The sequence below is a fragment of the Somniosus microcephalus genome, chromosome 8 (genome assembly GCF_052327205.1).
Source record: "Somniosus microcephalus isolate GS21.2 chromosome 8, FLI_Smic_1.0, whole genome shotgun sequence".
NCBI classification, from domain to species: domain Eukaryota; kingdom Metazoa; phylum Chordata; class Chondrichthyes; order Squaliformes; family Somniosidae; genus Somniosus; species Somniosus microcephalus.
In genome coordinates, this window is record NC_140994.1 from 124124676 (window position 1) to 124139386 (window position 14711).

The following is a 14711-nucleotide window of genomic DNA, read 5'->3' on the forward strand; positions in this document are numbered from 1 at the left end:
AACACAAACACACATGCACACATACATACAAACACACGCACACACATACAAACACACACACAGACACACACACACACACACATATACGCACATGTACAAATGCACACAGCTAACTCGTCACAGACCAGGAATGAACTGGGGTCTTCTGGTCTCAGTGTGACTCAGTCATACACTGCAGACTGGAGACCAGGTACATAAATCCTTAAATAAATTGCAGATTTGTTTTTGTTTGTACCGACCTCGTCCCTCTCTCCCCCGATTAGTGAAATTACCAATCTAAGCAAGAAAATAAGGTAAAAAAAATAGAGCAGAAGGTAAAAAGTTGACACGTGCACTTGAAGTAAAAGGAGCAGAGCCAGCAATGATGCTGATGTACCGCGTGCTGCACTCAATCGATAGAAATGGAATTGTTTAAATTCCCTCACAAAGTGGACATTTCCTTTAATTCAGCAAAAGAGTTTTAATCAAATTCTGTTATTTTTTTCTCTCTCACTTTTCCCACTTCAGGTTCTTCTTGAAATTCTTTTTGAAATGCAATCAGAACTGCCTGAAGAATGCAGGAAACCCAAGGGACATGCGGAGGTTCCAGGTGAGTATGGTTTTTATCTCTGCAGCCACCTCCTCTGAAAGCTAATTTGTGAACAAATAATGATTCATTTGTGGAGACTTAGCCCTAAGTGGTAATGGCACGGGAGAGAGATGTATTAGATGGCTTAGAATGTTAAAAAAAAAATCTCTCCGCACTTGAGTCATTTCTCACAGGGGAGAAGAAGGAAATAAAAAGTCTGTAGTGTTTAATGTGCCTTTTGAACAGTGAAAGCTTCTAACTGTTTGTCTTGGTGCCTGATGAGAGTCCTTTGTTGTAGCAAAGGACCTGTGTAAGTGTATGCTGCCAAGTTCAAGTGTGGGCCAATTCAGACTCATTGAAGAGGCTGCAGCATTTAACTAGGCCATGTTTGAGGGCCATCTCATATCCATCAGCCAGCATACACATGTTTCTCTCACATGCTGAGGGATGGTTAAGATGCTTCATGTCGACTTCCCTCGGCTTCCGCTACACCCAGTGCAGAAGCGTCGCAGTAAGATCTGATGTGTGTGCGGTTAACCACCATATGCCAAGTCTAAACTGGAAAGATGGAGGACCAAGGAGGTGCTGACCAATAACTTTAATGTGGCGAAGTGTCCCAAGGCGCTTCACAGTGGATGGGATTGGATACCATGTAGGACTTGGGAGGTTAGGGAGGCAACTGAAAGGGCGATGGTCAAAGAACTGTAGACGTTTACAGCACAGAAGGAGGCCATTTGGCCCATCTTTGCTAGAACTATCTGAAACTAATCCCACTGCCCTGCTCTACCCCTATAGCCCGGCATCTTCCTCAAATATTGATCCACTTTTCCCTAAAAGATGCAGTGGTCTCCATCTCAAACACACCCTGTGACAAAGCTCCTACAACTCTCTGCTCAAAGACATTTCTCCTCTCCCTTTTCCTCACACTCTTGGTTTTAAATTGATGTTCACTCATCACTGACTCCCCAGCCAATTTATGACCCCTGGTTTTGGACACCCCACAAGTGGAAACATCTTCTCTATGTTTACCCTTTCGAACCCCTTCATAATTTTAAAGACCTCTATCAGATCACCTCTCCGCCTTCAATTTTCTAGAGAAAAGAGCCCCAGCCTTTTCAGTCTTTCCTCTCTGTACCATCTCAGTTCTGGTATCAATCAATGGGATAAAAATTGGCGGGGCGCTACCTTCGCCGGGGCGCTAGTTTTAGTGCTCTGAAAAAGTTGGCGCCCCCGCGGCCGATTTTCCCAGGTAGCGCCACGGGCTGGGGACAGCAACGGGGGGGCAGGTGCTGGCAGGTGGCCAGCAACAAAAATGGCCGCCCGCCACCTCCGCTTTATCTAGCGCCGCCCCGGCTGCAGGTAGGTCCCCCAACCCTGGCGGACATAGCATCCGGCGGTAAGTTGGGGGTCGCCACCCAATATTACAGCCGGGGCGCTGCACACGGCAATGATGTCATCGCCGGCAGCGCAGCGCTAATGGTTAGCGCGGCCGCTAACCTTCCGCTGAATTTCGCAGGAGGTGTTAGCAACGCTACGCCCAGTCGCTAGTTGATTTGTGCCCCATTAGTGCTAACGGGAGGCGCAAATCAACCGAATTTAGCCCCCAATGTGTTTAGAGGCTATTTTGTGATTTGGGACATTTAGAAATGGATGCTCCTCAGACCATTCATATTCTCACTCTGTCTGAGTTCTGCAGTTTAGGCGACAACTAGTGGAGAAAAACTAAACACAGCACCTCAGCATTTCTTCCCAGCTACCCTCCCCCCCCCTGCGAACCGGCCGCATGCATGGGTTAGAACCCGCAGTCGCAACTCTTGACGCAGCCCGGAAATGGCGGTTTTGTCCATACGAACGACTCGCAGGTTGGCACTGTCCAGATGGACTGAGATTTTGCCCCCCCCACCACCACCCCCGGCAAGATGTACTTAATGCAGTGTTTGTGCAGTGATGTCAACAAGCAACTCGTGATAGTGCATCAGCAAGTGCATCAGCAACAGTTATTGAGCTGGCAGTGGAGAACTGACCCTTGCAAAGAGACACTCTGAATCATTTAACCTGCTTTTCCGCGGTATTGGACTGCTGACATCATGCGAGTGGATGCTGCCCAGCTCTTTTCCTTTGTGAGTAACCACTCATATTTCCCATATTGGCAATAAGATCAATACAAAGCCTTCCTGAGCCCTGCTTTAATCAATAGCAGAAGATTCCTCGTTGGACGCTCATTATTTGCTGTCTTTAAACACTAACTTCTGATCTCCTCCCGATGGGTCAGTGAATGAACGCACCCCCTGGTGTGGCTTCTGCAACACGGATGCAGGAAGTCCCCAAGGTTGGGAACTGCCAGTTTGTGCTGAGCTGGCCGATCTCAGCCATGGTGGAAGTTGGGCTGCTGCAAAAAGAGACAAAGATAAAATAGAAAAATTGATTGCAAGCAAAATTACTGCCGTGGCACACACACCCCCATGGAGTAAAGGCAGCTCTCTTCTCAATGGAGGGGGCAGTTGGGGTGCTACCTCTGGGCCTTAAGCTCGGGTTCGGTCTTCCGATTGCTATTCGTTGATTCCTGCTGGAAACTGCGTGTGTGGACATTGGGTGAGGATAGGATTGAATTTGGCTGTGATGTCCTCCTCCTACCCCCTCCATGATGGAATTCCCCGTTGACAGCCACTGACTAGGCTTAGAGATGAAGAATGATAGAAGTACTGGAATACTGCTGCGCCTGTGAATCTGTACCCCAACAACAAACAACAACTTGCATTTATATAGCACCTTTAACGTAGTAAAACATCCCAGTGCACTTCACAGGAGCGTAATCAGACAAGAATTGACACAGAGCCAAAGGAGACATTAGGACAGGTGATATAACACTTGGTCAAAGAGGCTCGATTATAAGGAGCGTCTTAAAGGAGAAGAGGGAGGTGGCGAGGCAGAGAGGTTTAGGGAGGGAATTCCAGTGCATAGGGCCTAGACGGATGATGGCACAACTCCCGGTGATGGGGCGAAGGAAGTGGGGGATGCACAAGAGGCCAGAATAGGTGGAACGCAGGGTTCTCGGAGGGATGTAGGGCTGGAGGAGGTTACAGAGATAGGAAAGATCGAGGCCATGGAGGGATTTGAACACAAGAGTGAGCCAGAGTAGAAGGAACGTAGAGTTCTTGGAGGGGTGTAGGGCTGGCATTAATCAGCATTCCAGGAGAAAACTAGAGTTGAAAACACACCAAGTGAGTCTTACTCAAGATGAAACTTGGCAGGCTCAGTGCAGTGACTGCACTCAAGTAGTTAGCAAAAGAAAGTCACTTGTAAGACACAATAGATCCTTTGTCACTGTGGACCCTCAGTCATCTTAGGCAGAAGAGATACTTGTCTTGTCGAGTACTCTGACAAGCAGACATGGCAAGGGTCCACCAGAGAGTCCACAGGATGATCTGTACGATGGCTCACCTAATAAGTGCTCCCACGACTCAGGCTAATTTTCATATGGTAATCGCTTTTCGTGTTATCTTAGTTCCGCAGTCAGCACTTCTCGTGTGTGATTGGTTGGACCCCGGGAAGGTTGCTGATCTGTTGACTCTAAGAAGCGTTACTGTCAAGTCGGCACAAGCCCACGGGTAGTCGAGCCTTCAAGTATGTGAACAGTGACTGCTTAATTGCTTGTGCTGTGTCAATTAGTGTGACCTTAGCATTTGGCAAAAAAAATGACTGGCTTGTACAAATGGAAAAGCAAAGAGAAAATAAATGCTCGGACTTTATTGAAGTGTTTAGATAAAGCTTCCAAATTGGAGTGGTCTGTCAGCTTCAACGAACTTAAAAATAATAATAATATATGCCGTCAGATCTCAGTAACATAACACATGTAAGCTGTCAAACAAACAGATGTTTTGTTGTCTCAGTTAATGTGTCTCTTAAGCATCTACTGTTGGGTAACAAGTACTCCTCTAACAAGGGATATGTGCTGGCTCTTTGCATTCTTTTTTAACAGCATTTGATGGTTATTGAAAGGAAGAGCTGCGTTTGTCTCTGAAATGTTACTGGCAGAGTGTGATCTACTAAAGACCCATCTCAAAACAAACCAAGTCTCACCCTGTCTGAAGTAGCAAATGGACCATTACAGTTTGATCAGAAGTGGTTCATTTTGCAAAGCCAATTTCTGTATGTGATTGATATGTCATTCTACGATCCTATTTTTTTTCCTGTGCGATTTACTTCCCTTATCTCCTGAAGGCACTGATTCATGATGGGGTACAGTCCCACATGTCCTGGCCAGCCTCCATTAACACCCATGTGGTCATTCTTCACGTGCTTACCTAGACAGTGAGTGTGAGCAGACTATTGAATAGTGGGGAGGGCATCACAAGTGAGCGCAGTCTTGTTCTCATGTGACGTATACACACACAAATATACAATTACACACATAAACACAAACACACACACACACACACACACACACACACAATCTCATGCAACAACTTGCATTTATATAGCACCTTTAACGTCGTAAAATGTCCCAAGGCTCTTCACAGGAGCGTTATCAAACAAAATTTGTACACACACAAATATACACAGACATAAATATACATACACACTTTCTAAGAAGGGGGTCACTGGACAGTAATTAAGGACAGGAATCCAGGGTACCTGTAATTTGTTTTCCCTGCCCTAATCCTTTTACTCCTATGGTTATTGGTCGGTGCGTTGTTCTCTGCCCACTAACTGGTGCATTAGTACTACCTTTGCCATACGGGTTGTCATTTGGCCAAAGGGCCATTGTTGCCTGATAATTTGGTTTGTGAGATAACTAGCCAAATTTTTAATTGAAGTGGCAAAGTCGGTAACGTGATGATGTTATGACGGCATCAATTGTGAAGGGACCAATGTCTCGCCAGTCACATTCACCGGTACAAGGTTGTCCCATTATATAATGTTCAAGACATGAAAAGCCATTTGCGTGGCACATACGTTTCCCTGGCCCCCAACGTGACAGGACATTAATTGAGTTTCTCAGAGCTGACTGTCGCAAGAACTGAGCATGTCGGACCGGCCCCCCATTCCACCCGCCCCCGCCCTGATGTGGTTAACCCCTTCCCTTCAAATGGCATGTCTCAGGCTAAACCAAACTGGAGTTCCTCAGGGCAGTGTCCTAGGCCCAATCATCTTCAGCTGCTTCATCAATGACCTTCCCTCCAACATAAGGTCAGAAATGGGGATGTTCGCTGATGACTGCACAGTGTTCAGTGCCATTCACAACTCCTAAGATAATGAAGCAGTCCATGCCCGCATGCAACAAGACCTGGACGACGTTCAGGCTTGGGCTGCTAAGTGGCAGGTAACATTTGCGCCACAGAAGTGCCAGGTAATGACTATCTCCAACAAGGGAGAGTCTAACCACTACCCCTTGACATTCAACGGCATTACCATCACCGAATCCCCCAACATCAACATCCTGGGGGTCACCATTGACCAGAAACTTAACTGGACCAGTCACATAAATACTGTGGCAACAAGAGCAGGTCAGAGGCTGGGCATTCTGCAGCAAGTGTTTCACCTCCTGACTGATGGCAGGGGGCTGGGAACCTGAGCAGGGAGACAGAGGAAAGGGAAACAAGGATAGAAGCAAAAGAAAAGAAGGAGAAAAACAAAGGTGGCAGTCAGAGAAATCAAGGGTTTAAATCAAACATGGCCACAGTAAATAATAATTCTAAAAGGTGTAAGAGTGTTAAAAAACAAGCCTAAAGGCCTTGTGTCTTAATGCGAGGAGCATTCGTAATAAGGTGGATGAATTAGCTGCGCAAATAGAGGTAAACGGATATGATATGATTGGGATTACGGAAACATGGCTCCAGGGTGACCAAGGCTGGGAACTCAACATCCAGGGGTATTCGATATTCAGGAAAGATAGGCAAAAAGGAAAAGGAGGTGGGGTAGCATTGCTGGTTAAAGAGGGGATTAACACAATTGAAAGGAAGGATATTAGCTCTGATGATGTGGAATCTGTATGGGGAGAACTGAGAAATACCAAGGGGTAGAAAACGTTAGTGGGAGTGGTATACATAGAAACATAGAAACATAGAAGATAGGAGCAGGAGTAGGCCATTCGGCCCTTCGAGCCTGCTCCGCCATTCAATGTGATCATGGCTGATCATCCAAATTCAGTACCCGGTCCCTGCCTTTTCCCCATATCCCTTGATCCCTTTAGCCGCAAGAAATATATCCAACTCTTTCTTGAATATATTTAATGAACTAGCCTCCACCGCCCTCTGTGGCAGAGAATTCCACAGGTTCACCACTCTCTGGGTGAAGAAATTACTCCTCATTTCAGTCCTAAATGGCTTACCCCTTATCCTTAGACTATGACCCCTGGTTCTGGACTCCCCGGCCATCAGAAACATCCTTGCTGCATCTAGTCTGTCCAGACCTGACAGAATTTTATAGGTTTCGATGAGATCCCCTCTCAATCTTCTAGACTCCAGTGAGTATAAGCCCAATCGACACAATCTCTCCTCATACGTCATTCCTGCCATCCCAGGTATCAGCCTGGTGAATCTTCACTGCACTCCCTCCATGACAAGAACGTCCTTCCTCAGGTAAGGTGACCAAAACTGCACACAATACTCAAGGTGCGGTCTCACCAAGGCCCTGTACAACTGTAGCAAGACATCCTTGTTCCTGTACTCGAACCCTCTTGCTACGAAGGCCAACATATCATTTGCCTTCTTAACCACCTGCTGCACCTGCATGCTTACCTTCAGCGACTGGTGCACAAGGACACCCAGGTCTCTTTGCACTTCCCCTTCTCCCAATCTATTGCCATTCAAATAATAATCTGCCTTCCTGTTTTTGCCACCAAAGTGGATAACCTCTGCAGATCTGCAAACAGTAATGCAAAGGTTGGGGATGGCATTAAATGGGAAATTAGAGATGCGTGCAATAAGGGCACAGCAGTTATCATGGGTGACTTTAATCTACAGATAGATTGGGCTAACCAAATTAGCAACAATACTGTGGAGGAAGAATTCCTGGAGTGTATACGAGATAGTTTCCTAGACCAAAATGTCGAGGAACCAACTAGAGATCAGGCCATCTTAGACTGGGTATTCTGTAATGAGAAAGGATTAATTAGCAATCTTGTGCGAGGCCCCTTGGGTCAGAGCGATCATAATATGATAGAATTCTTCATTATGATGGAGAGTGAAGTAGATGACTCAGAGACTAGGGTCCTGAATTTAAATAAAGGAAACTATGATGGTATGAGGCGCGAGTTGGGTAGGATTGATTGGGGAATGTTACTCAAAGGGTTGATGGTGGATAGGCAATGGCAAACATTCAAAGGTTGAATAGATGAACTACAGAATTTGTTCATCCCTGTTTGGCATAAAAATTAATCAAAAAAGGTAACAAGGGAAATTAGGGATAGCATAAGATCCAAGGAGAAGACATATAAATTGGCCAGAAAAAGTAGTAAACCTGAGGATTGGGAGCAGTTTAGGATTCAGAAAAGGATGACAAAGGGATTAATTAAGAGGGGGAAAATAGAGTATGAGAGTAAGCTTGCAGGGAACATAAAAACTGACTGTAAAAGCTTTTATAGATATGTGAAGAGAAAAAGATTGGCGAAGTCGAGCGTAGGTCCCTTGCAGTCAGAATCAGGGGAATTTATAATGGGGAACAAAGAAATGGCAGACCAATTAAATACATACTTTGGTTCTGTCTTCACAAAGGAGGACACAAATAACCTCCCAGAGATGTCGGGGAACATAGGGTCTAATGAGAGGGAGGAACTGAAAGAAATCAGTATTTGTAGGGAAATGGTGTTAGGAAAATTGACAGGATTGAAGGCCGATAAATCCCTAGGGCCTGATAACCTACATCCTAGGGTACTTAAGGAAGTGGCCCTAGAAATAGTAGATGCATTGCTGGCCATCTTCCAAAATTCGATGGACTCTGGAACAGTTCCCATGGATTGGAGGATAGCTAATGTTACCCCACTATTCAAAAAAGGTGGTTGAGAGAAAATGGGGAATTATAGACCGGTAAGCCTGACATCGGTAGTGGGGAAAATGCTAGAGTCCATTATAAAAGATGTAATAGCAGAGCACTTGGAAAACAGTGACAGGATCGAACAAAGTCAACATAGATTTACAAAGGTAAATTGTGCTTCACTAATCTACTGGAATTTTTTGAGGATGTAACTGGTAGAATAGATAAGGGAGAACCAGTGGATGTGGTGTATTTGGACTTTCAGAAGGCTTTCGATAAGGCCCCGCATAAGAGATTAGCGTGTAAAGTTAAGGCACATGGGATTGGGGGCACGGTACTGACTTGGATAAAGAACTGGTTGGCACACAGGAAGCAAAGAGTTGGAATAAATGGCTCTTTTTCCGAGTGGCAGGCAGTGACTAGTAGGGTACCGCAAGGATCGGTCCTAGGACCCCAGCTATTCACAATATATATAAATGATCTAGACGAGGGAACTGGATGTAATATCTCCAAGTTTGCAGACGACACAAAGCTGGGTGGGCGTGTGTGCTGTGAGGAGGATGCCGAGTAACCCCAGTATGATTTGGACAGGTTGGGTGATTGGGCAGAAGCATGGCAGATGCAGTATAATGTGGATAAATGCGAGGTTATCCACTTTGGTAGCAAAAACAGGAAGGCAGATTGTTATCTGAATGGCAATAGATTGGGAGAAGGGGAAGTGCAACAAGACCTGGGTGTCCTTGTGCACCAGTCGCTGAAGGTAAGTATGCAGGTGCAGTAGGTGGTTAAGAAGGCAAATGGTATGTTGGCCTTCGTAGCGAAAGGGTTCGAGTATAAGAACAAGGATGTCTTGCTGCAGTTGTACAGGGCCTTGTTGAGACCACACCTTGAGTATTGTGTGCAGTTTTGGTCGCCTTATCTGAGGAAGGATGTTCTTGCCATGGAGGGAGTGCAGCGAAGATTCACCAGACTGATACCTGGGATGGCAGGAATGACGTATGAGGAGAGATTGGGTCAATTTGGCTTATACTCGCTGGAGTTTAGAAGAATGAGAGGGGACCTCATTGAAACTTATAAAATTCTAACAGGACTGGACAGACTGGATGCAGGAAAGATGTTCCCGATGGCCGGGGAGTCCAGAACCAGGGGTCACAGTCTAAGGATAAGGGGTAAGCCATTAGGACTGAGATGAGGAGGAATTTCTTCACCCAGAGAGTGGTGAACCTGTGGATTTCTCTACCACAGAAGGCAGTGGAGGCCAATTCATTAAATATATGCACTCATCCAGGCAAGTAGAGAGTATTCCATCCCACTCCTTATTTGTGCCTTGTAGATGGTGGAAAGGCTTTGGGGAAACTTAGAAATATAGAAAATAGGAGCAGGAATAGGCCATTCGGCCCCTCGAGCCTGCTCCGTCATTCAATGAGATCATGGCCGATCATCCAAATTCAGTACCCTGTCCCTGCCTTCTCCCCATATCCCTTGATCCCTTTAGTCTTATGAAATATATCTAACTCCTTCTTGAATATATTTAAGAATAATTAGCCTCAACTTGAATATATTTAAGAATAATTAGCCTCAACTGCCTTCTGTGGTAGAGAATTCCACAGGTTCACCACTCTCTCTGGGTGAAAAAATTCCTCCTCATCTCAGTCCTAAATGGCTTACCCCTTATCCTTAGACTGTGACCCCTGGTTCTGGACTCCCCGGCCATCGGGAACATCCTTCCTGTATCTAGTCTGTCTAGTCCGGTTAGAGTTTTATAAGTTTCAATGAGATCCCCTCTCATTCTTCTAAACTCCAGCAAGTATAAGCCCAATTGACCCAATCTCTCCTCATACGTCATTCCTGCCATCCCAGGTATCAGTCTGGTGAATCTTTGCTGCACTCCCTCCATGGCAAGAACATCCTTCCTCAGTCATTTCATTCTCCTACTATTTTCAGGCTGTTAAAGACCAAGCTGGGCATCCCCCAATACGTCATGATTTAGAGGGTGAATTTCCTCAGGGCTTCTCCCTGCTATGCTCCACTGTGGTAGCTTCGTTGGGTACCCCTGTTTACGCTGGAGGGGTGGGGTGAAGCCCCCACCCCCCCAGTCATTTCTTGTTCTTTTAAAACTTGGCGCAGCCCTTGACCCTTAACCTCGGTTTCTCAGTTTCAAAAGAAAGTGATCACTTGTACATTAGGTTGTCCAGGGATTAATAAATCAGTTTTAAATCACGTCCTGCCAAGTTTTTAGAGCTGTACGTGCTGTTGGTGCAGTTGGCAATTTCTTTTTCTGCCTTTTTCGACAATCGGCAGCTGGGAAAGGAAATCACTTCATGCCAACCATTAAAGTGAAATTTACCCCTTTTCTTTTTTTAAAACACATCCTCCTCATTTATTCCACTTTGGAAAAATGACTGTTCTCAAAACAATTAAGGCAATCTGCAGCCCAAGTTAATAGGAACATAGGAACAGGAGTAGGCCATTCAGCCCCTCGAGCCTCTTACATAGGAACAGGAGTAGGCCATTCAGTCCCTCGAGCCTGTTACATGGGAACAGGAGGAGGCCATTCAGCCCCTCGAGCCTGTTGCATGGGAACAGGAGGAGGCCATTCAGCCCCTCGAGCCTGTTACATGGGAACAGGAGTAGACCATTCAGCCCCTCGAGCCTGTTACATGGGAACAGGAGTAGACCATTCAGCCCCTCGAGCCTGTTACATGGGAACAGGAGCGGGCCATTCAGCCCCTCGAGCCTCTTACATCGGAACAGGAGTAGACCATTCAGCCCCTCGAGGGTCGATACTACTAACATCTGGGCCCTGGGTTTGAGGGGGAAGAATTACAAAGAATTTACAGCACAGAAACAGGCCATTCTGCTCAAAAATCAGCCAGATTTCCTGCTCCCTATCCAGTAACCCCTCGTGTTCCTGTATGTTGGACGAGACCAGGAATTCCTGCCATGGACTAAATGACCTGCCAACATTCATTGTCAGTGCTCTCACATAAGGAACAGTCCGTTAGGCCAGTAACCAGATGGGCTGATGGCACACAATGTACCCCACAATGCGTCAGTGCCTTCAGGAGAGGCGGGGAGAGAACTGGAGGCAGGAACAAGCCAAATTTCACTCCACTGCAAGAAAATTCTTCAGGTTCTTAAAAGTAGTAAATTATTCTGGGAACAAAATCCAAAGACATTCTGATTTAATTTCTATCCCTTCCTCCCCCTGAAGACAGTCACTCCTTGCTGGGTATCAGTCCACGGCACTGGCTGTTCTCCAGTGCTTCGGACAAGTGCCCATTTTTGTGTGAGCCTTGATGGTAGGCCATTTGGCCACATGGGTCATCCCACCCGAGCCCGATCCCGTGCTCACCCGATGCTCGCGCTCACCCTCTTTCCAACAGTGCTCCGTGATGAGCGATCAGGATGGGAATCCTGGTCAATTTTAGGAACATAGACGTAGGCCATTCAGCCCTTCGAGACTGTTCCACCATTCAATTAGATCATGGCTGATCTGTATCTTATCTCCATCTACCCACCTTGGTTCCGTATCCCTTAATACCCTTGCCCAACAAAAATTTATCAATCTCAGTTTTGAAATTTTCAATTGAACTCCAGCCTCAACAGCTTTTTGGGGGAGAAGAGTTCCAGATTCCCAATACCCTTTGTGTGAAGAAGTGCTTCCTGACATCGTCCCTGAATGGCCTGGCTCTAATTTTAAAGTTGTGCCCCCTTGTTCTGGGCTCCCCCACCAGAGGAAATAGTTGCTCTCTATCTACCCCATCACATCCTTTAATCATCTTCAACAGCTCGATTAGATCACCCCTTAATCTTCGCTTCCCTAACCCAGGGATACTGAGCCCAATTGCCACCTCCCTATCAGCACAGATTGGGGACTGAGTCTGCCTCCTTCCTAGTCTGAATAGCTCAGCAATTCCCTCCCTTAATCAACTGAGCTATTGTACCGTTTCTCCAAAGCGAATGGAATAGCACCAGTCAGTGAAAACAAGTCCTGTGTTCAGTAAGAGGCTCCTTCAAACCCCTGAATATCAATAAAGAATGTTTTCACGAAGCACCAGGTTGAACTTTAAGCAGCTGATGCCTTCTTTTCATGCTTGCCTGTACACGGATATACCTACCTCTTTCGCCACACTTATTTCCCCCTTTGAACTTCCCTGCCTCCCTCTCTTCCCCACCGTAAAGCAGGCTGAGTTGTCCTCCCATGTGAAGAGTGCTGCACAATTGCAAGTTCTCGTAGGTGCTTATTGACCTCGAGCTAGTTGGCGTCTGAGCGTGGCACTCCTGCAGGAAGTGAGAGAAGACTTCAGTTGACTGCCACAAATGTTGAAGTGTCCTCACTTAGCCAATCTCGCGGAGCAGCTTGGCTCCACTGAGACACGGGAGGAGCGTTTTGCTGATCATTGTAAAGCCGTTTCTGCTCCTCATGTGCCTAAAAGCCTTTGCAAAGCGCGATGCAATTAAAACAAGAGCCTGCAAGTGACTTGGGAATTTCAGGCAAAATAAGTTGGGCAAAGCTCTGTAAATGGCCCCGGTGAGTCATTTATTGTGAGAGCAAATCTATTAGCACTTTGCTTTTTTGTCTTTCATTTCTCAAGTGAGGCGATTTTAATTAAATTAATCTGACTGTCAATCTATCAATGATCAATCACCAGTGCCGAGGCCCTTTCTGCGACAGCCAGCAAAGGGCTGACAGGGTCTGATAATGAAAAAAGGAATATACTTGTGAATCGAGTCAATTAGCCTGCATAATGGGTGGATTAAACAGCACCTAGTTTATTGCACTTTCAGATGTCAGCTCCTGAGTCGGGAGATTTGCCAGCAATTAACTTGGCTGTTATGATATTTGTTTATAGGGAGGTTGCACGCAGTAACACGCCTCGGAGGATTTCTTCTTTAATCCTGTCAGTGAGTTAAAAAAAAACACAGAGAACACTTCTGGAAGCAGCTGTTTATATGGGGAATATTAATTTTGACACTGGTATTAAATTTTGAATGACCCTGCCACAGCAAAGACAAAACAAGATAGCATCAGAAGCATGAGCCTTTTTAGCTGGTACCGACAGAAATGCAGAAAAGTGCCAAGTGATACATTTTGGTTGGAAGAAAGAGAGGCAATATAAACTAAAAGGTACAATCCTAAAGGGGGCACATAACAGAGAGACCTGGGGGTATACGTGCACAAATCATTGAAGGTGGCAGGGCAGGTTGAGAAAGCAATTGAAAAAGCATACGGGATCTTGGGTTTCATAAATAGAGGCATAGGGGTTGATTTTCAGTGTGCCATGAGGCGGGCTTTTAGGCGTGCGGGGTGCGAAAATCCCAAATTTGGGTGTCCCGACACCATCCCGCCCAAAACCCGCCTCCACGTAAGTTTCAAAGGAGGTGGGTACCCACCCCGCACTGGGTCCCGTCGACCCGAGGCGGGAAGGGATTAGTGCCAATTAACTGCCTGTTAACAGGTAGTTAACAGGCAGTTTTTAGCCTAATCCCTATTTTGAGGGGTGTCGTGTGGGATTCCCGACAGCTCATAACTACGCCAGGTTAGAGCAGGCGGGCCGTCGGGTTGAAGGACTTGGAGGGGTCGTGATGTCGGTGTTCAGGTGAGTGATGAGTGCATAAGTGCAGAGGTAAGTGTGTTTGGTGTGTCTAAAGTGTGAAAAGAAGTTTAAATTACCTGTACTTACCTTAACAGCCTTTCTTCCTCTAGGTTTCGGGAGTCCATCACTCAGCCGGCACTGAAAGCAAAATGGCTGCGAGCTGTCAAAAATGACAGCCTTCAGCTTTCATTGCCGGTGAGAGTTCTAACTGAGTCTGTGTAGAAGGACTCAGGTTAGAAGTCAGACTGTCAGTGTTCGACAGCTTCAAACAGCTGTGAAACATTGATATTTCATCTGTCAAGACCTCTTGACAGAAGAAATTTCAGTCTGTGATGTCACCTGTTGCCGGGTGGCCCTTAATTGGCCTGCTGAGCCCGCTGGGCAGGCTCAACAAGGTTAATCAAGGGAAAATTGCGTGGATTGGCCAGACGTCGATGTAGGCGGGGCTAAAACCCGAAAGTTGTAGTCCCACTTCCTTCCCGACTGCTGAATGAAAATCGACCCCATAGAGTACAAAAGCAAGGAAGTTATGATGAACCTTTATACAATACTGGTTCGGCCTCAACTGG

The 14711-nt window shown here is 46.2% G+C and overlaps 1 protein-coding gene across 6 annotated transcripts in view; it reads left to right on the plus strand.

Annotated features, from left to right (window-relative positions):
• ebf1a (EBF transcription factor 1a) overlaps positions 1–14711 on the plus strand; it is a 699375-nt gene that overhangs the window by 372268 nt on the left and 312396 nt on the right. For all 6 annotated transcript variants that reach the window (XM_085995098.1, XM_085995100.1, XM_085995094.1 and 3 more), the window contains exon 7: positions 508–589. In XM_085995098.1, the coding sequence (XP_085851224.1) occupies positions 508–589 (82 nt within the window). The remainder of the gene's footprint in view (positions 1–507; positions 590–14711) is intronic.